We start from the raw sequence: 20,791 nt of genomic DNA, 5'->3' as shown, positions 1-20,791 counted from the left end.
TGTTGTGAGGCTTCAATGAGGTGATGCATCTGAAGCTCTTAGAAGGGCACTTACCCCTTAGTACATACTGAATAAAGATTAACAATTGTTATTAGCTCTGATTCTCCATAAAGGACAACCATTTGCAAACTCCAAACTTTAAAGATGGTGGTAACTGAGGGCTAAAAAGAAAGGAGCCATCAAGCCATGACAGGAAACGGAGGAAACAAAGTACATATCACTAAATGAAAGAAGCCTGTCTGAAAAGGCTACACAGTGTATGATTTTAACGATACGAAGTCTTGGAAAAAGCAAAACTATAGAGACAGTCAAAAGATCAGCGGTTGCCAGGGGTTCGCAGGGGCAGGGGTTGGTGGTGGAGGGACGAATAGGTAGACCGCAGAGAATTTTTAGGACAGTGAAACTACTGTGTATCTATCCTATTCTAATCGTGGATACATGTCATAAATTTGTCCAAACCCATTGAATGTATAACACCAACAGTGAACCCTAATACAAACCCTAATATAGACTTTGGGGGAGGAAGGGCCAATGATGTTGGTTCATCAGTAGTAATAAAGGTACCACTCTAGTGGGGGTTGTCGGCAATGGGGAGGGCTATGCAGGTAAGGGGGCAGGGGTGTGTGGAAAATCTTGGTAGCTTCACAGCTTTGCTGTGAACCCAAAACCACTCTTAAAAATAAAGTTTATTTTTAAAAAATGGTGGCAAGCAAAGTCATGTAGTAATAAGAACAATAAAGGGCGTCTGCTATAGACACGGACTGACCTCATGCTAAATGCTACCTAAAACCAAACAGGAGGCAATGCAACAAGGAGGAAATACTACCCTTAGAAGACAAACACTTGAAAAGAAAATGTAAAATTAACGTTCTGCTTTCATGGAAATATGTATTTTGGTGCAGAAGATTTTTTAAGTGGCAGGGACTCTCAAATCATAAGAATACAAGTAATGAAAAAATCTGCATGGGAAAGAATCCATTTCCAATACATATGCAAAAATTTCTATATTCAACATTAATAATCATGAGAAAATAGTCATACAACAGAGAACATTTAGAAATAGGATGCATTAAATAGTGCTAAAACCACAGGAGCCTCATGCACCATGCAGAGAATTCTGTGGGGCACCAACATCTGCTAAATGGGCAAGTACTTACTGGCACGTCTGTCACAGGCGATGTCTGTGTGAACAGCTGGGTGTTCAGGCTCTCCCCTTCCCAGTGGTTGGAGCAGAAGAAGTTTCCTGCTTTATCCGTTGGGGATTCCACCTAAAAGCAAACAGGAAGTGCTTCATTGTTTCTAGAACTTCCCACAGAACGCTGAAACTTGAGAGTAAATTTCTATAAAATGAGTAATATCTGAGGATCTATATCTGAGGATTTAATATATATCATGTTGACTGTAGTCAGTAGCTGTATAATTGAAATGGGCTAAGAGAGCAGAACTTAAACGTTCTCACAAAAAAAATCTAACAAAAGGTCAACATGTGAGGTGTTGGATGTGCCCATTAACTCAGTGAGGGATAATCCTTCCACAATGTATGTGTATATCATATCATCCTGTTGTACACTTTAAATCTCTTATAATTTTGTCAATCTTATCTCAATGAGTCGATCTCTGGTCAGTCTCTCAAACATTCATCCTTATATGAAAAAAAATTCCAGAGGCACTATATCCACCTGTTAGAAATGCTTCTTGCCACCCAAGACTAAACTTTTTCTTTTTTAAAAAGATTTTATTTATTCATTTGAGAGAGAGAGAGAGAGAGAGAAAGTACAAGCAGGGGGAGAGGGAGAGAGAGAGGGAGATGCAGACTCCCTGCTGAGCTGGGAGCCTAACTCAGGGCTTGATCCTGGGACCTGGAGACTATGACCTGAGCTGAAGGCAGATGCTTAACAATCTGAGCCACCCAGCTCCCCCCAAACTAAAACTTTGATCCTTGCAAGTTAGTGTCTTTTTCTTTTATACTAGACACTATTAGATACTATTATTTTAATTTAAATTTCACTCTCCATGACATCTGAAAATTAAAAGTCATGTGTATTAATTATCTATGTGTTTGTGTATCAGTGATAAAAATGTACAGAAAAGGAGTGCCTGCATGGCTCAGTTGACTGAGCATCCATCCCTTGATCTCAAGGTCGTGAGTTCAAGCCCTGCATTGGGCCCCATGCTAGGCATGAAGCCTACTTAAAAAACAAACTGACAAAGTCCAGTAAAATGTTTTCCTCTCTTTTTTTTATCCTCCCTAACACATTTTTTGTTCAAACTCGAAGTAGATAGAGGTGGCTTGGCCTCCCAGATGAGCGGTCCCATGCCTACTACAATCTGGCAGTACCTCTTAGCTGCATCTTGTAGAAAAATCTTGTACAAAAAGTGCTGTTGATTCCCAGTCCTGACGCCAGACATATAAGGCTGCCACAAGGAGCAGAGGCAGCAGGATTCCCATCTTACTCCCTCCAAAGGATCTCGCGCTTACCTCTTGTTTGATCTTTTTCAGCAAAGGGGGTCCATTTTCTTGAAACTCGGCAACAATGCCAGGTTCATCCGATTCCTGCTTGATCACATCCTGTAGGTCTTCTACTAGGTGAGATGGTGTCTGAGGCTGAAAGGAAGAGTGGGTATGTGTGCATCAGAGGACAATTTCTGTCTGCGCTAATCAACCGGCTAACCTTGGGAACTTGGCCCAGACTTACTAGCATCTTCAGAGGACCATATTTAATTTCTTGAGCTGCCAGGGCGTGTTTGAATGGTGTAGGAGTTCTTGGAGAGCTTTCTAGGATTGACCTTTTGATAGCTGGAGTTCTAAAACTTTAAAAAGAAAACAAGTGTTGGTTCAGTTATAGAAGAACATTTGTCCTTTCCATCACTCTACCTATTAAATGCCTATTAAATGCAATATTTTTGTACTGAATAAACTCTGTTATTGATATACAAGTGGGTATGTGAATTAATCATTTATGTGTTGTTAAGAAAAAGATTACATATATATATATATATATATATATCTCACATATTACCAAATAGTTCAAATTACGATACTCTTAAGAGGATTAAACTATTTTTCATCTTTCTTTCATCATTCTGGAGACACAGTGACCCTAGGTTTTTATAATGACTAAAAACTTTATAAAGATCTGTTGTCATTTACAAATCAATTTGATCTATTCATTAACACAGGCCCAAAACAGAAAACATACGTTAACCTTTTAAAATGTACTTATTGTAAGTGGAAATTGTAAGATAACATTTTTTAAAGGTTTCTTATAATTCATATTGATGTTCTCTGCCATTTCTTTGAATTGGGGAAGGGTTTTTTTAAAATATAAACATTGCTTAATCACTCCTTGGCTTCTGATCATATGATATTACTGGGGATTTTAGAAGTCCTATCTATAGATAAATTTCAAAAAGGAAACATAAGATTAAAGAATATGAACTAAGTAAAGAACCATACCATTGTTATTCTGAATTTTATAATCAGAGAGGAAAGAAGGTTGAAAATCTTGTCCTCAGTGAAGAAGAAAAAGCCTTACTGAGCAAACGGAACAACTGAATGGAAAAGTTATATAACTATGATCTCACCTCTCCTACATAGTCCTTCTGAATAGGACTTTTTTCTTTTTTTAAAGATTTTATTTATTTATTTGACAGAGGGAGAGAGATCACAAGTAGGTAGAGAGGCAGGCAGAGAGAGAGAGAGGAGGAAGCAGGCTCCCTGCTGAGCAGCGAGCCCGATATGGGGCTCGGTCCAAAGACCCTGGGATCATGACCCAAGCCGAAGGCAGAGGCTTTAACCCACTGAGCCACCCAGGCATCCCTGAATAGGACATTCTGAAGTGAGTTACAAAACGTAATCTAATTTACCTATTGACTAGGTAACCCCTAGGTAGTTGTAATGTGCCTAGGACAGATATAGTCAATGTGGGAATATCCATGATTAGATACATACAAATGGGTCAGATATTTGGAGGCTATATTCCATTAATTAAATAAAAGTAAATAATTTTATTCTTGAACCAAGCACTTACATAGTATTTTCCTTTTGAGTTTTCACAGTCTGGTCTCTATGAAATGGTGTTGTAACAGTCAATTTGTGACCATTGAGAGGTGTGGAAGTTAAAGAAGGCATTTCCAAGTCTAAGTTTTCATGGTTACCAGAAGTGTTTAAGAACTAAATATGGGAAGAAAGAAAAAAAAATTACGTAAGCAGTGATTCTTTATTCAGCCCGACTTAAATATCACACCATGATAACAAGCGAGTATGTTTTACTGACCCATTATGTAAAATAATAACGATATTAATAAGCACATAGTGTTGGACAGGGTATTGTTTTATTTCAGTTGGAGTGCAATTTGGAGTGTAATTTCCAAGCAATAAAACCTAGGGTCATTACTGAAAAACTCGCAAAATCCTATGAAAATATTCTTAATAAATACTATTTGTCATTAAAGAGAATGAGCTGCATACTTTATTAAGATTATAAGCCTTAAAGTGATTTTTTGGAAAGTAATTATTGTTTTTCTTTCATGCTGTTTTTTTTTTTCTCTTTAATGACCTATGAATTATTATGATGGAAGTCTTGCATTATATGGAAAATTCTTGAATAATAAGATATGTTTCTCAGAATGCCATTGTTCTGGGGCAATCATAGGTGTTCCTCAAAAAGTTCTAAGGTAAAATAAGTTTGGGAAACAAACATATCATAATCTCCTCCTGGATATTCACAAAGTGCATCAGTGTCTTTAAAAACTCTGAGAGGTCCTGTAGTAAAGAAACCAATTTTAACTGTGACATAGTATTTCCCAAGCTTATATTCTTATATATTTAGATTTTTTCTGGAACATCTACTAAAGCCTTGCAGAACTAATATTCTCCAGAACACAATTTGGAAGATACAAACAAATAACAGATAATTTGGGGGGTGGGTGCTTCATTTGCTCATACTTAAAGCTCTCCTTAAAATAAACTCAACAGACATACTTGGGAAAATGTGTTAAAGTGCCAAATTATCTAATAACTTCAATCAGTTTAGCAAGTAAGGACTACAAGTCTCTGATAAGAATTATAATTTCCATGCCTTGAAAAAACACTATGCAATGAGAATATTCATGGCAAAAACCATGTTGATAAAATAGTATGGCATAACCTAAAAAAGCCAACGTTGAGAAATTAAAATTAAAACATAAGTTGTTTTCCTTAAGCATTTGTTCCTTATGCTTTCCCAAAACTTTCCCACTGAAGTATGGATCAGAAACTCTCAAGCTTCTGGTTGCAACCCAAATGCTCTCCAAACCCAGTTTGGTTCCCTCCTCCCTGGGTCAGTGAATCACAAAATAATAAGTGAACAAACAGGCAGAAAATCTGCTAAAGTTTTTAAGGAGGGGGAAGGGCTGGGAGAAAAGGAAGGGATAGAAATGTTAAACTCTAACGTTGGAGGAAATAAAAGCACATCCCATGCAACTAACAGTGTTTCAAATCACCCCGAAAGAAAGAGAGCATTATGACAAAATCAGCAGTCAGCCTACAGACGGCTCCAGCTATGGGAGGCAGTATGACGTGGCAACAGCCAGAGTCAACGATGGAACAGAATCAGTGAGGGCAATAGTAATTAGTCATTTGTTCCAAAGGATTAGTTTCCAGATTATTAAGGCTTGAGTGGCTGTTGAAAATTAGTAAAAGCCGTGCAGAAACCATGCTCTACCTGTGAAGGGGAGAAGGGTAGGCTTTTGACAGGGGAACGCTGGGGAGTTGAGCTGCTGACGTCAGCAAATACGAAGGAGCTAGAGTCTCCAGTGGCCAAGGGGCTAGCCTGGCCCCGCTTTTTTCGTAGGATGACCAGTGGAAGTGTGCTGTGCCTCGAAGGAGGTGAGGGCTTGAGCGGGTCAAGGGAACCCTTGTTCAACTTGAGTCTGTGCGCCCTCGTGCTAGGCTCTCCTGCAGGGCTAGTCACTCTGCCCTCTCTTTGCTGAAGCTGTAGGGCTTTGCCTGCATGCTGTTGGCTAGGTGAAAACTCTGGTTCTTCACAGAATTCAAAACTGCTGAGATCACACCGTGATGAAGAATCCTGAAACAATGTGGGAGGTGCAGAACTTTGAGACGGTGTGTGCCTGCTGCGTGCCACCACCTGAAACAGCACTGAGGAAGAGATGCTGACGGCGGACAAAACACCTGGCCCTCTTGAGAAATGGCTTCAGGATTCATGATTGTTCTGGGACGATGCACGGTGGGTCTCCCATGGTGCCTGCAGGCTAGTCCCTGCGGACATGCCATAGGGAACCCCCCAAACTCTCTCACTTCATGCAATCCAAAGCAAAAAGGAAACCTGTTCTAGATGGCGCATTTTGGCAAGGGTGGATTGTGGATATGATGGATATGGATAAGTGGACATGCCGTAAGTATGCTTTTTAGTGACAAAGGAAATGAACTGAGTGTCTACATTTTAGGTGCTGCACTCACATGTATTTCACTAAAGATAGTTTGTCTTAGTGAACCAGCTGGGACTGGGAATCAATAATCAATGTTTTGTGGTGAGAGCCATGTACCACCAGTGAACTCCTTCCTGCTTCAGATACATAGAAAGGCTGCTTTTAAGTTCTGAGTAAACACAATTCTTAATGTGCTATCCAAAAGCAAAGCACAATTCTGGAGAAACACAAAGAAGTAACAAAGTAAAATAAGTTACAAATAACTCAAACTTCATTTCATAAGCCAGGATCTACTTATAGGTCATTAACTTTACTATTGTAAAAAAATATGCGTTTTGAAGGAAATGCATGAAAAGCTACCTTTTATCTGGGTAGTCTATGAATTCAGATCTCTGAAAAACCATAGATGCAAAGACCGAAATCATACTTCTACATTAATATATGCTAATAACATGATCTTTGCAACAGAAAATGGCAATCACCTGAGAAATGGGTTTCCTAATCCATCTGCAAAAACATAAACTTGTCTTAACAGTTCTACTTACAGAATCTATAAATTGAAGTGTTTCTGCAAATTCTAAGAGGTTCTTGACGTTATCCAGGATGGTCCCTTGGTGAACGATCATGCACCTTGCTGGGGAGGCACTTTCTTCAGGTAGGGAGCCGGGGTCCACAGGCAGAGATGGAGTGGAGTGGTGTTCTTCCAAACAGGAAACAGGTGCACTGTCCCCATGAGGTCTGGTGTGGTCAGCGATGGTGGTGCTGTGCCACCCAGGATAGCTGCATGTGTGGTTCTGGGTCTAAGGCGGGGTTGGGGGGGGGGCAAAGAAAGAGCGGGGAGAAGAAAGGGAGAAGGAACTTAGCAATGAAGTTGCACAAGGTATCAGATGCTGTTGGAGGAAAGATAAAAGTAGTTGCATCACCCAAAACTTGCGCCTATGAAACAGTTGTCAAGATGTTTCCTTTTATCGATGCAAGACCCTGCTTTTTAATAGTGTTAAGGTCTGTCGCCTCCATGAGCACCCTCACTGTCATCATTTTGCTAAAACTGTAAACAGAGGGACTGTGTCACAAAGTACAAGTCTCACACAGGCCACCTTCAAGATCTACTTTAACATAACTTCCAAAAGGGCACATATAGTTGCTGCGAACTAAGAATTGTCCTGCTAACCTACAAAAAGGCCAGGAGACTCAAGAGTTAGAGTTCCTTTTATCTGCATATACTCTTGTTGTTTCTCTCCCTTCTGAATGTTACCAATTGCACTGAGGCCCTGAAGGGCTGCCAGATCAACGTGGTTAGGAAAGCAGAAGAGCGTACTAACAGAAGTCGCCTTTCAGCATGACCACGCAACAAAAGACATTGCAAAACGCGAACTAAAGTTAAAAAGTGGTTGAACTAACATGCAAGAACTAAAGTTAAAAAGTGGCTGAACTAACATATGCACATAATCGTCTTACTATTTAACCCCAAAGGAATCCACTCCTATGAATTCCTACTGGGTATCACATCTCTTTTATTCTCTTTGTTGTTTAACTACATAGGTTACAAAGTACATGTCACGTTCTCAGTTCACAGCCCACCCACCAAAAAAATCAGTAGCGGTCCACACAGCTCTCATGCGTGCAAAAAAGAGAGCAGTCCTGTTATTTATGGAGCGCTTATCCATATCTTCTTCCCATGGATATATGGAACAGGCATCAGATCATATGTGAAATGATAAAGTAAGAAAATCTAGGTTAAGAAAAATGATAGAAAAAGAAAAATGCCAAATGAATAGATACCAGAGACAGAGCTTTGTAAAAAATGGCAGATTTTCATTCATTTATATCTGTTAGTCTGTCTTTGAATGGATAACAGTCCTGAAAAAACAAGAGAATCAATGGTGGCACCCACAAGTGGACTCTGCCACACAAAAGGGCCACCTTCAATTTGGTCAACATACATTGGGATCCCAACTGCATTTTAGCACAAGCAACTTCTCTTCAAACCTATCAATGGATCTATAGTCGTGGTTAATGTAGTAGTTAGAAAAGAAGGGAAAAGAGACAGAGGGCACAGGGGTGACGCTGCTGTCTGTCCCCCATTGAAGCACATGGTTCTGTTCTTACCGGTAGCGCCTGCTGTCCTTTGAGCTCATTCTCAGTTGACATGAGGAGCAATTCTAATTCCTTTATTCGCTTTTCTTTCTCAGGGTCTTCATCATTATAGTGTCTCTGAAATTAAAAGTTAAGAGAGAATAAAATTCAAGGGCCTGACTGGAAGCTGTAGATACAGTGGTTGTGGCCCACAGTCGTGAGGGACCATTGGGCTCTGTGAGCCTCAGCGTGAGACCAACGCCAGCTGAATCCAGCCACTGTACAAAGCTTTGGGAAGGTTCTTCCAGATGTAAGGGAGCGATGCGAGATCTGAGTCTCGAGTGGGCACTTGCTGATGTTCTGGTTCAGCTGAACGTCAGAGAACCAGAGAATTCCTGAGCAGGTTTCCTCTAGAAGTGAAGATTGGTAGCTTGCTGGCCAGAACTCCACCCCCCTCTCCACTATGCCCTCTTTTTTTCTCTCTCTCTTTCACTTCAGTTGGTCAAGTGAAAATAAGTGTTTAGATGAAAGAAATAAAGCACGTCTTTAAAAGTTTGTTTTGAACAGCCCATGAGTTTCTTGAGGAAAAGGTCTTCAAATGATCTTACCTGAATGGCTGCAGCCGCTGGCTGAGGGACGTTGACTATATTTACATGTAACGCTACAGGATACGGGACATGACTGGAGACCTAGATCAAAAAGGCAGACAAACAAAGGCTGAGTCATTCATGATCACATAGGCATTAGGGGACTTGGCTTCCTGAGGTTTTGCTCTAGGACTGAGGAAAAATAAAACAAAACAAAACTCTACTGATAAAATTCAGGCACAGAGGAAAAAAAGGAAAAAAAAAAACCAACCCTCTAATTTGAAAATTTAGTCAAGCCTTTAAAAATGGCTAAATAAGTAGTTGAAGCAACATAAAGAGATTTAAAGTTCTCATTGATCTTGATGAGTATTCCTTAATTAGAGTAAAGCACAATGAAACACAATGAAAACATAACCTAAAAATTATTCATGAATGTATGAAAGAAGTCATAATGGGAAAAAACTGATGGCTCTAGCTGTTTATAATAGAAATAATTTTCTTGGAATAATTATGAGTTTTAGTAAAGAGCACAGAACTGCCTATGATAGTTCATTCATCTGAGACTTTTCTGGTAAGTCTGTAGTCAAATGTATGGAATAGAGAAGAGAGAAAACTCTTTAGGAATATATTTTGAATATAATTTGCATATGAGCTCCATATTCTTGGCTAAGTTTCACCATCTGTTACTGTTAGTTATAAGATTAATTTTAAGATTAATTACTGTTAGTTGTAAGATTAATTTTGATCTTATTATCTTCTTTCTCCTTATTTTTCTTTTCCCAACCATTATGGAAATTTCCTTCCCTGAATAGAAATACCTGGCAATTAGGAAGGAATCACACTGATCCAAAGGAGAATGAAAGGAGAAATCAGAAAATGGTGTCACAAACCTGCTCCTGACTCAGAGTAAGAAGGTAAACATGCCGGGAAGGAATAAATTAAGACATTTCTGCTAGATCACTACCAGAATCAAACTTACAGAATCAAACTTGTTGAATTTTAGTGTCGAACAATCTCCTCTTTAATATGACATGCACTTTTCATTTTGGAAGAGGGAAATACATTTTCATTTCCTCCTTCTGCTTCAGCAAGAACTTGTTAAGTAAATTTACATGCAAAAGCTAATTTGATCTGAAACATTTAAGTTAAAATCCAACAACCTGGACTCCTCCAGTCTTGCCCTGTGAGCTGGGTGACTCTTTGTGGATCACTGAACACCCTGGCATCAGGGGATGTGCCCCCAGATAATAACATTTCCCCACATCTACCTCAAAGGCTGTAGGTGGGGATCGAAGGGGGTCATGTTTGTGGAAGTTCTCTGAAAAGTATAAAAGTGTGAGGTATTCCTTCTACCTGGAGCTAAAATCACTGATGATCCCTCTCAGGAAACTAAATTCTCAGAAATGGCTTACATTTTGTGCTTCAGAAATGTGGTAATAGGAATAGTCATTGTTCACCGAGGGCTGGCCAGCCGGTGGGAGATGAGCTGACGGTGGAGGATGAGCAAAACCCATCAGATGGCTGTTCTTCTGGAAACTGGGGGCCACTGTTGGTGGGCTGGCTTTAGAAGACTCCTGCAGATAACCTTCCTGCTCGACCTTCCGACGCATTGTAGAATTCCAGTGGTTCTTGATAGCATTATCAGTTCTGCACAGAAATAGATCACATAAGGATTTTACAAAAAAAAATTTCAATTCAGATTAGAGTTAATTGACAGAAAACTGTTTCAAACAGAGACCTTTTCTTCTGGTCTTTTGGGGTTGTTGCTGTTTTAACTGTTTCAGTCTTCTGGACCTCTGAAAAGTCATGCTTCCCCTATTACCTAATTGAAAATCCACAGATTTTTCTCATTATCCCGTATGGAACATACGTGGACCTCTAGAAATCTTTAAACTCTTTAACCACTTTGTTTCCTTGATAAAAGAATATTTTAAGTACAACCACCCTTCGTGTTTATTCTGACTGTTCATGGTACGAGGCAATAACACACAACTTAGAGATACAGCTGTTACAGAAAATTCCTCCTTTGAGTGTGGCTTAGCAGGGCCTACCCACCACAATGGGCACACAGTAAAGTTTGGTGAATGATAACGATGTCGCCATCACTGTCTGCTTTTTATCTCAGAAAGCACTAGGCCAAAATTTGAGTAAAAAAAGGAAAAAAGAAATAAAAGAAACTCCCACCTTTTGCAGTCCACCTTAAACGTTCTCTAACCAGAGGTGAGAATGGAAAATGGGATCCAGAAGGGAAAGATGCTAAGTCCCAATGTATTTTCCAACTGCAAAGCATTTTTACTAAAGTCTTTCAATTCTCAGGAAAACAGTTTCTCAATTCAAAAAAGACAAAAACAAAAACAAAAACCGTTTTAAGCCTCCCTTTTACTCTCTTGAAGGGGGTGGGGAAATGTATGCTAAAGAAAGAGGAAGTTCAATTGCCCCTTAAATTTTTACAAGAATCAACAGCATATCCTCTCAGGCCAAATGGGACAAAAGCCCTCCTTTCTTCAGCCTCTTGGATTTTCTAAGCTGATCCTGAACCCTCCATGAGGGAGGAACAGCTCTGGAAGGTCACACAAGAATACTACCTAAACCATCAGAGCCATGGCCTTCTTTGAAAGGACCCTTTCTCCAATCCTGAAGCTCAAGGATAAAATCTATTAAATTTTTTCTATCTTACATTATTTACATAAGATTTATAATGAAAGGTATCTTCCAAATTAAAGAAAATGTGTTTATAAAGTGTTCCAGTGGGGTAAGTGGGACAAAAATGAGCTTCTATAGATATCCCTCATAATGAGGTCATTTTTGTGCCTTGTCCATTTAAAGAAAGCATAACACTGGCATTATTTAAAAACCTGGAAGCAGTATGATAATTCTAGAAATGCTCTGCTTCTTCAAAGGAAGAAAAATGAAGCCATGTGGTATAATGAAACGAACGCTAATAAGAGCAAAATGACAGCTGAGCTCCTTCTGGTCACTTCACCAGCTGCACGAACTCAGACCAGAGACAAGATGTCGATTCTCAGTTTCCTTCTATGTGTTTAGAGGTTTTATAGTTTACAGAGTGCTTCGACATCCATTTTATTTGATACGAACATTGGCCCTGTGGAGGAGGCTATTACTCATTTTGCCAGTGGGGCGATCGAAGCTGAGGAAGGTTCAGTGACTTGGCCCAGAGCGCACTGCTGGGTGGATTCTAGAAGTACTTGACCAGAGAAACGCTAAGAGCTCCTCCAATTTAAAAACATATGGATCTGGCATATCTCATGAAACATTATCATTGGAATGTGATTCACTCACCATACATTTAAAACAAAATGTTCAATACCCACTCCCTTATTCTTCCCAATCAATATATTTTTTGACATATTATTACCGTCCAGGCAGTAGCTTTGCGATTTCTGCCCATCTGTTCCCCAGTCTCTTGTGTGCCTGGTAAATAATTCTGTCTTCCTCTTCTGTCCAGGAGGTTTTCTTAACTTCTGGATTCAAGTGGTTATGCCACCTCTCCCTACATTGTTTTCCAATTCTCCCCTTTAAGTGCTTGGCAATAACAGACCAACGTTTCGGACCGTATTTCTGTACAAGCTCTATCACCTTCAGATAAACACACAAAAATAACCTATGTTTTAATGTTATGTATTGACTCAGTGTAATCATTCTTCAGTGTTACAAGATCTTTAGAAAATGTCTAAGAATCTGCTTTCATTCATTGGAAATACGGGAATAGAGTCCTCAGCTTCCTGACATTTTACCTGTTTCCTCAAGTTGGGAAACATTCGATAAAGATGTCTGGGGAATAGTCAGAATTGTGATTCACACACCAATGAGGGAAGAACTTACTCTCTGATCTTCTTCTTTGGTCCAAGGACCCTTGATGAGTTCAGGATTTAGAACTTTCTGCCATCGGTGCTGGCACTGCACATCTGTTCGATTCTAGACAAATAAAGTATGTGCTGTCATATAGGTATGATGTGATAAGCACATGAAGGCTTTCTCATGGTATGAGTCATACATAGACAATACGCACATTCAGGAACATTTTAGGGCCTGTTTGGAAAGCCTACCGATTGCTCATTACTTATAGCTAGTGAACATACAAAGAATATATCAAAATTGTATCTAAAATTAGAAGCTCTGCCTCCTTTGTGAAACAGTCCTGCCACATGAACTGAAGAACCATCATTTTGTACAGATGTCAGTTTAACTTACCTTATCCTCAGCCCGTAGAAGTACCTCTGTGGACTAAGACTAAGACTTGTTAGTGATTTCACGTGACGGTCAGGTTTTCATGGAAACCCACTCCAAATAACTAAAGTTTGCTTCCCATTCAAACTAAGAGATGTGCTTCAATTTAGGGCCTCGAGTCTTAATATTACAGCACAAAGATAAATAGAGGCTCTGTATTATAAAAGAGGGTGATCTTATAAGGAAAAAAAAGACAAGTATATAATCAACTAATAGAAGGCAGAATCTGATTCACAGGTAAGAAGAAACCAAAGCAAAAGGATATTGGACTGAGAAGAGAAGCTTCTCCTTAAGAGGAGAAATTATGTTTCCTAAGGAAGAGTCTGGAAAAGCTTTTGATAGGGACTTGGAAAGATGGCTGGAACATTCTAGGAGGAGACATCACCAGAGACAAAAGCCCAAAGGAGGGAAAGCAGAAATGAATTCAGTGAAACCTGCTCCCATAGAGGAAGTAGGAAACAGAACCCAAGCTGTATGTCGGGGCCACGTGGAAGGTCATGGGGCCTGTGTGGAAGGGGCCCGGGTGCCAGGTCGAGGCACCCGGGCCCCTTAATTTGTGAGATTCTATGTCACTGCTGAGGATTTTGAAAAGTTCAGGGACAGCTGCATTCGAGGAAGCTCCATGAGCTAACAATGTTTGGGATGGATGGAAGAGTGGAAGGCTACAGGTAGGGAAGCCAGTTAGGAAGCCCCTGTAATTGTCCAGAGAAGAGGGAAGGGGGCCAAACCTGTGGAACAGCAAGAAGGTTGGAAAGAAGGGGCTGACTGACAAAGGAATTCCAGATTCCACAGTCACTGCCTGGAAGTAGGAGGTGGGAAGTGGGATAAGTCAAAAAGGATAAACCAAAATTTTCAGCCAGGGTACCAAAAATATGGCTATCTAAATAAATAGGAAATTTAAAGAAGCTAACTAGAAAATATCAGGAATTTTGTCATCCTACCATCAGAATGCTAATTTATATTATTCTAATACATAAAAAGATAAAACAAGAGGCAAAGTTTAAAAAAAATGTTGTAAAAATCCTTTTACGATCTCTCTAGAAACCCTAGTTATATGCATTACAATAGAAACTATAAACTATAAGTTATGGATGAGGCCGTTCTCCTCCTACTTCTTATATATGAGCAAATGTGTAATATCTTAATGTCTTTTCCCAGGACATAAATGTTGGGAGAAGATTTCCTTTTACGGAAAGAAAAAGATTACAGACTTACCGGGAGATAATTGGCAATAACTTTCCAGTCATCTGTTCCATTCTGTTCCACCAGCTTCTTTAGCTTTTCATCCTAAGACATTTAAAGTTAATCTAGGATATCACTCATTTACAGTATAACTTTATTCAATTAAGAGTAAAAGGGAACCAAACCAATAATCCAATCCAGAAAAAAACCCTCAAAAATACCCAAATACAACAGATATTAATGTAATATACTGGTTAGAGCATAGATTTATTTAGAGTCTGACACACCAGAGTCTGAAACCCAACTCAGCTATTGAATAGTTAGACGAGCTTGGGTATATCATTTTATTTTTCTGGGCCTTAATATCATCTTCTATGCAGTGGGAATGCTGATGTCAATGTGCATTTTGGGAGATTACATGAAATAGCGATGGAAGACATTTAGTGTAATGCCTGGCTCACTGAATGTTTAGTATATGAAAACTATTAAAAGTTCGCTTGATGGGAAAAAAAAATGAACTCCAATGTTAGAGTCAACAGATATTTAATTATGACAGTAAACAGCATCTTGAGTAAGAAATAGTTCAAGTTTTATTTTAACATTTAGCTAGTTCAATCTCTTTCATGCAAAAAATGGAAGATCACTTTTTAGATTAAATTTGAAGTCACGGATAATATAAGAAAATAATTTTATTTTTGCATCACAATTTAGTCACAATTTAAACGAGGCCAAACTTATCAGAACACAGAAGATACTAAACCTCAGGAAGAAATCTTTCAGGTCTCAAGTGTCTTTCTAAACACATCCCTTCAAGTGAAAAAAAACCGCCACATTTCTGCAAAGATAACTTTCACACACAGCGTGGGTCCTTGTAGGACACAGACACAGGAATTAGGAAACCAGTGTTAACAACAAAACTTCTGTACCTCCCAGGATCTTCTAAGATCACTCCATAGATAAACTTAAGCATTTCCTATGGACCTCACTGCCAATTCCACTTGCCTATCAAGAGGGGTTCTGGTTTAAGTGAAGTAGGGTGGAATGAAACTGAAGAAGAGTCAATATTATTTATTCTAACATAAAATCCTCTAAAATCAGTTGCAATTGATTTGGAAAACTTTAAAGAAATCAATTTTCCCCATACATGAATAATTTTTGCCCCTTAAGTATTAGTTCCTTAAGTACAAAGATCAAGCTTTTGCTAAGCTAGCAGAAAAAGGAAGGTGGGAAGAAGACATATATCCATCCATCACTGAAAGCTGAATAGACATTCATGTATATGGCTCTGTGAAATATTACATATCACAACTGTTTAATCAATCCATTATGACAAGATGAGTTCTGTGAGTATTTTGTTTCAAACTTTTGTTTTGTTTTGGGAAATAGCAATTCATTCACTTGTACAGAGAACACTTGTTAATATCTTCCTTTGCGTCAAGTGATTCTGGGCTCAGGGAACACAAAAAGGAACACACACTTAGCCCTGCTCTCAGCAGATCTGTTGTCAGTCTACTGAGGGAGGCACGCATGTTCCAGCACTAATAAGTAAGAATGTGTATCCAGTGCTTGGAGGATACAGCCCACCTGCCTGGGGAATGCAGGGATGGCCTCAAAGAAAAGGCAATGTCTTCACAAGTGATAAAGAAGTAGTAAGAAGCAGTGCAGCAGAAGGACAAGAACAGAATAGGCACAGAGAAAACCACAGATTAAATCTAAAGTGGGAAGGAGGGGACATTCAAGAACTATGAAGAGTCTGGAAGTGGATGGTAGAGTATACCCGTGGGGAAGTGGTGAGAGGATAGCATGCTGCACAGGCAGGCTAGGCTAAGACTTCAAAGAGCCTGCTAATGAGTTTGAGTACCTGTCGTTTAGCCGAAACATTTTTTTTTTCATAAATTGATATACTTCCATGTTTTGATAACACAATTAGTTACCTCTTCCCTGGTCCACCTAGTTTTCCCCAAGTGGCGCTTTCCAGACTTAGGCAGCAGCCCATCATAGTCATGATCACACATCTCAATGTCTTCATCGTCCTCGTCACTACTGTATATGCTGCAGGAATAAAAAATGGGCAGACGTGGACTGAAACCGGAAGACTTAAACTACTGGGTTACAAAATTTACACGAAGACTCAGTCTTTTCAAAGGTTATGGAGATAAAATGTGGAAAACCTGCACGACAAGATTGTTTTCTGCATTCTGTTGCTGTAGCATTGTACACTGGTTCTGCTGGTAGTGGTATCCACAGATACGGCCAAGGACCTGGCACGTGCTTATTGCTCTGCATGTTTGAACCTGCTGAGACTCCTAGGCCAGTGACAAGTTACACATTTCACAACCTTCCAACCAATGAAGGTTTAAGTTGAAAACTTAATGTTGAGGACAATAAAAGAAACAGGAGCCTGTGTCCTTTACAAAAGCACATGCTCGAAATCTTTGGCTTACATCACAGCATTGGAATAAAATTTCTCCAAGACAAGCAATTCAATTATGTTACTCCAACGGGGCTGGTGTTTTATTGACAGAGAAAGAATTCAAGAAGCGATACACCCGACAACACAATCATAGTTATCCCTTACAGAATGAGAAGATTAAGACAATGTAAAAGGAGAGGATTTTAAAAACCCAAGGAAGGATAAGGCCATCGAGTGATCAGACTGCTTTGTACACAACATTAATATCCAATAGCAAAACTGCAGGCCAGTTGGTCCAACTTGTGGCTGCGATGACAATACTCAGTTTCCTAAGTAACTAAATGAATAATTAGGCCACTTGATAGTCACACTCTTACTTACTTTTTTGTTTTTTGTTTTTTTTCCCTGACTGAATGGTATTTTACAACTCTTAAGATGCACCTAATTCAAAACTGAGGGATTCCCCCAGGTGGGTTTAAAAAAAAATGCATTAGTATTTTGAAGAGAGCCTTTTCTTTTACCTAGTAGACCAAATTCTGAATTCTGATGACTTTTGAAGTAACTCTACACTAAGTGTTTATTAATCATATACTAAATAGATGACAGTAATGATACAGCCGTGTATAAGATATGCTATCTTAAATTCTATCATATTAATATAAATGCACCTTAACTATCTGAAATTATGCTATCTTAGAAACTTCACTAAAATTTTTCATTGTAATATTGAGAAATCCAGCAAACTGAGTACAGTAAAAAATCGTGACAGAAAGCAACACCATAGTGCCAATCATGATTTTCAAAAAGAAAATTTATATTTATATCAGGTTTTGTCTTCCCAAACTAACTTAACAAACATATATTACTCACCCCTTACAAGTCAAGCAGAAGTATTTCCCAAAAATCCTGAATTTGAGGTTCTTATAATTTAAAACTATTATTTTGGGCACAAAATGAAGGTCCAGGTTGCATGGTGACAAGTAGCATGTGATCCAAACTTCAAATGCCACCACAAAAGAGATCACTAAGCTGTACTTATAAGCTACAATGATTTTTCATTTAGTGTCTATTCTTCAAACAAGAGTCTCATCCTGTTCCCCACTGTCAACGAGAGGTTCTAAACAACTTCTGATTAATAGATAGAATCGATTCCTGTAAATATATCTATACATATACACATATGTATATGTATGTATGTGTGTATATATACATGTATATTTCTGTAGGTCAGCATCTTTGGAAAGGTTCACAGGGAGCTTCTTGGAAAGCCTCCTTATGAAATATCAGGAATACCAAAAAGAGCAGAATAATCAGAAAAAGGAGTCACAGATTCAATTTACTTTAAGGTTTTAGGTTTGGCTGGATCTGGAGATTTTCAGAAGTGAGAAACTACATTTTCCAAACTAGTAATTGGGCACCTTCCTCCTGGAAACAGCTCACCTCACAGGAACAAGCAACAAATGCGGCCGCCCATAGGGGGCAGTCAACGTCAGGTGAGAAAGGATAGGCATCAAACAGATCTACAAGTTCTGGAGGCAAAGGTGCACGTCCTAATTTTGCCTCCACTTCCCTGCATGACTTGGACAAATCACTTCCTCTCTCTCAGGACCTTAGTTCCTCGCCTATACCTAAGGGCTTGGATTTTATTAGTAAGGTACTTTTCCGCGCTAATAAATGATGGTTTCACGTCTTCAAGTCTTTTTCAAATTTCAGCACGGAAGCAGAGATGTGCAAAACCAGAGTCTTGGGGGAAAACGTGGCGTGGGACTTCTGCAGGTCCTGAAGAGACCATAAGGGGAGCAGGGCGAGCCCAGGGCTGCTCCCAGTCTCCTCCGGGGGCCATCAACAGGTTTGGCACCCGCACCAACTTTTGAGCTTTGCAGGCGATGCCCTGGCTCCAAGTTGTCCCGGTAGCCTAAATAGCACGACTAATTTCTACCAAGGACCTGAAATAACTTTTCCTTCATCCGTTCGGACAAGCTCTCAGACTCAACAGTTAGAGGACTTTCAAAGGTTGATTTCAAGCTTGATGCACTCGACTCCCCACCTGCTAGACCTGGTGTGGTTACAAGAGTACAACTATGAATATTACATTCTGTCAAGGAAACAAACCGTGCAAAGAAACGAAAAAGAAAAGAGGTGTTGGGGGTTGGGAAGAGGGAGGGGAGCGGGAGGAAGTGCCTTGTAGCCGCTACTGTGATTCTAGAAAAGGGGTTCAGACTCATTTCGCTGACCTGGTTAATAATCCCTGTGACGCTCGCCCAGCAAGAAACGGCTTTGAGCCCGCAGCGGGGTTTCTCTTCCCCCTGAGGCAGGTTCAAGGCTCCCGCCCCTCCCGACCGCCACCCTTCCCCGCTACCTGGGAGCTGCAAGGAAACTGCGCGGCCCCGCCCCACCCGGCCCGCAGAGATCTCGGGGCGCGAAGCCTGCACCGCGCCTCCTCCCAAAACCCCTTCCCAGCTTCCTTCTCCTCCTCCTCCCAGTTTCTCCTCTAAGGAAAAAAAAAAAAAAAAAAAAGGGTGCCCTCGGCTGCTCTGCTGTTAAGTCCCAAAGGCGAAGGTGAAACCACTTCAGGGGCAGCGCCCCCGTGCCGCGTGGCCCGGCACAGGGCAGGCGTTGGTTGCCCAGGGCCCCCCCAGGCCGCCTCCCTTTTTCTCGGGCGCCCAGCCCGGCCTAGGCGCTGCTCCCCGCCTGGCCAGGCGGGGCCCGAGGGTGCTGCTGCACGGCCCAAGCCCACACCCACGCTCCTTGCAACTTCCCAGCGCGGCGCGGGGACAAGCGACAGCCGGTTCAAAACCAAATAAGTACATGAAAAGCAAACAACCAGAAGGAAAAGAGGTTGGCTTTGCTTTGCCTCCAGAAGCTTATACCAAGAACCTCTGAGTGAGGGTCGGCCCGTCAACCCTTCCTCTGCCCGGACCACCAAAGGCGGCTGGAGCAGGGCGTGGGGAGGAGCGGCAACTCAGCCGCGTCCACGTGTGCGCGCCGCGCCGGGACCTCTTGCCCCAGCGCCGCGGGGATTGCGTCCTGGTTGCGCGGCAGCGGCCTTGGGTGCTGCCTGCCTCTGTCCTTTTCCGTTGAGTGGCAACCGCGACGGCCGCTGGGCTAGTCCAGGCACCCGGCGGCTCACAGGGAACTCCGGCGCGTCCAGTCCGGGAAGTGCAGAGACCAGGGGAAAGCGGGAGTGCCCACGACTGACAGTTCGGACGAATCTTTCCCTCGTCCTCTTCCCTCTTCCCCTCCGTGCGGCCACAACGTGAGGGGATTTCGCCCATCATCCCGGCGAGCCTCCCCAAGTGCAGGGACATGTGCGGCGCGGACGCGTGTTGAGTGCGTGTTAAGTGCTTGCATAAGAAATAAAAGCCTCCCAGAGTACTATGATGAGAGCTTTCAAAACCTGGGCTTAAACCAATTTGCAAATGTAGAGACCCTTTTTCTCCCTAAAATCTTCCTGGCAGCCGCCTGTCAGCGGCCGTTCTTCTTCGCCTCGGTAAGGAATGAATGAAATTTAAGGGAACTACCTGCAGCTACTAAACAATCCGGCATTTTCCCTATATCTGCCATATGCTCTGCGCTTCCAAGTCCAAACATATCGCAGAGCATCCACCAATTACGCTGCGACTCCTTCGCCGAAGCCCGCGGCATCAAGCCGGGGACCTAGTGGGCTCCCCGGGGCTGGCGGGTGCCTGTCAGCCCCCGGCTGGAAGGTGCTGCTTTTTTGCCCCCTAGGGAGAAACGTCTCCCCGTGCAACTTGCAAAATGAACCCCAGGGCATGCTTCCTGAAGTCCTGCTATATTTCCCGCATAGGCTCTTCCATTCATCAGTTCCACTCGCGGCTTCTGCTGCAGAGGCAGA

The 20,791-nt window shown here is 41.1% G+C and overlaps 1 protein-coding gene across 8 annotated transcripts in view; it reads right to left on the bottom strand.

The window, feature by feature from the left end:
• Positions 1 to 20,791, bottom strand: part of LOC111147604 (MYB proto-oncogene, transcription factor) — a 33,435-nt gene that overhangs the window by 12,309 nt on the left and 335 nt on the right. The window contains exons 2-14 of one of the 8 annotated variants that reach the window (XM_022503748.1): positions 16,457 to 16,574; positions 14,556 to 14,627; positions 12,936 to 13,028; positions 12,469 to 12,689; positions 10,505 to 10,739; positions 9,114 to 9,194; positions 8,539 to 8,643; positions 6,975 to 7,229; positions 5,706 to 6,068; positions 4,032 to 4,174; positions 2,697 to 2,811; positions 2,480 to 2,605; positions 1,158 to 1,268 (exon numbers count right to left, since the gene is read on the bottom strand). In XM_022503748.1, coding sequence (XP_022359456.1) covers positions 1,158 to 1,268; positions 2,480 to 2,605; positions 2,697 to 2,811; positions 4,032 to 4,174; positions 5,706 to 6,068; positions 6,975 to 7,229; positions 8,539 to 8,643; positions 9,114 to 9,194; positions 10,505 to 10,739; positions 12,469 to 12,689; positions 12,936 to 13,028; positions 14,556 to 14,627; positions 16,457 to 16,574 — 2,038 coding nt within the window. The remainder of the gene's footprint in view (positions 1 to 1,157; positions 1,269 to 2,479; positions 2,606 to 2,696; positions 2,812 to 4,031; positions 4,175 to 5,705; positions 6,069 to 6,974; positions 7,230 to 8,538; positions 8,644 to 9,113; positions 9,195 to 10,504; positions 10,740 to 12,468; positions 12,690 to 12,935; positions 13,029 to 14,555; positions 14,628 to 16,456; positions 16,575 to 20,791) is intronic. The other 7 variants (XM_022503751.1, XM_022503750.1, XM_022503752.1 and 4 more) reach the window with 7 other exon arrangements.

The sequence above is a fragment of the Enhydra lutris genome, unplaced genomic scaffold (assembly GCF_002288905.1).
Source record: "Enhydra lutris kenyoni isolate GAN:26980312 unplaced genomic scaffold, ASM228890v2 scaffoldscaffold17, whole genome shotgun sequence".
Taxonomy (NCBI): Eukaryota; Metazoa; Chordata; class Mammalia; order Carnivora; family Mustelidae; genus Enhydra; species Enhydra lutris.
Note: the sequence above shows the minus strand (reverse complement) of the source record. Positions and strands in the feature narration are given on the sequence as shown.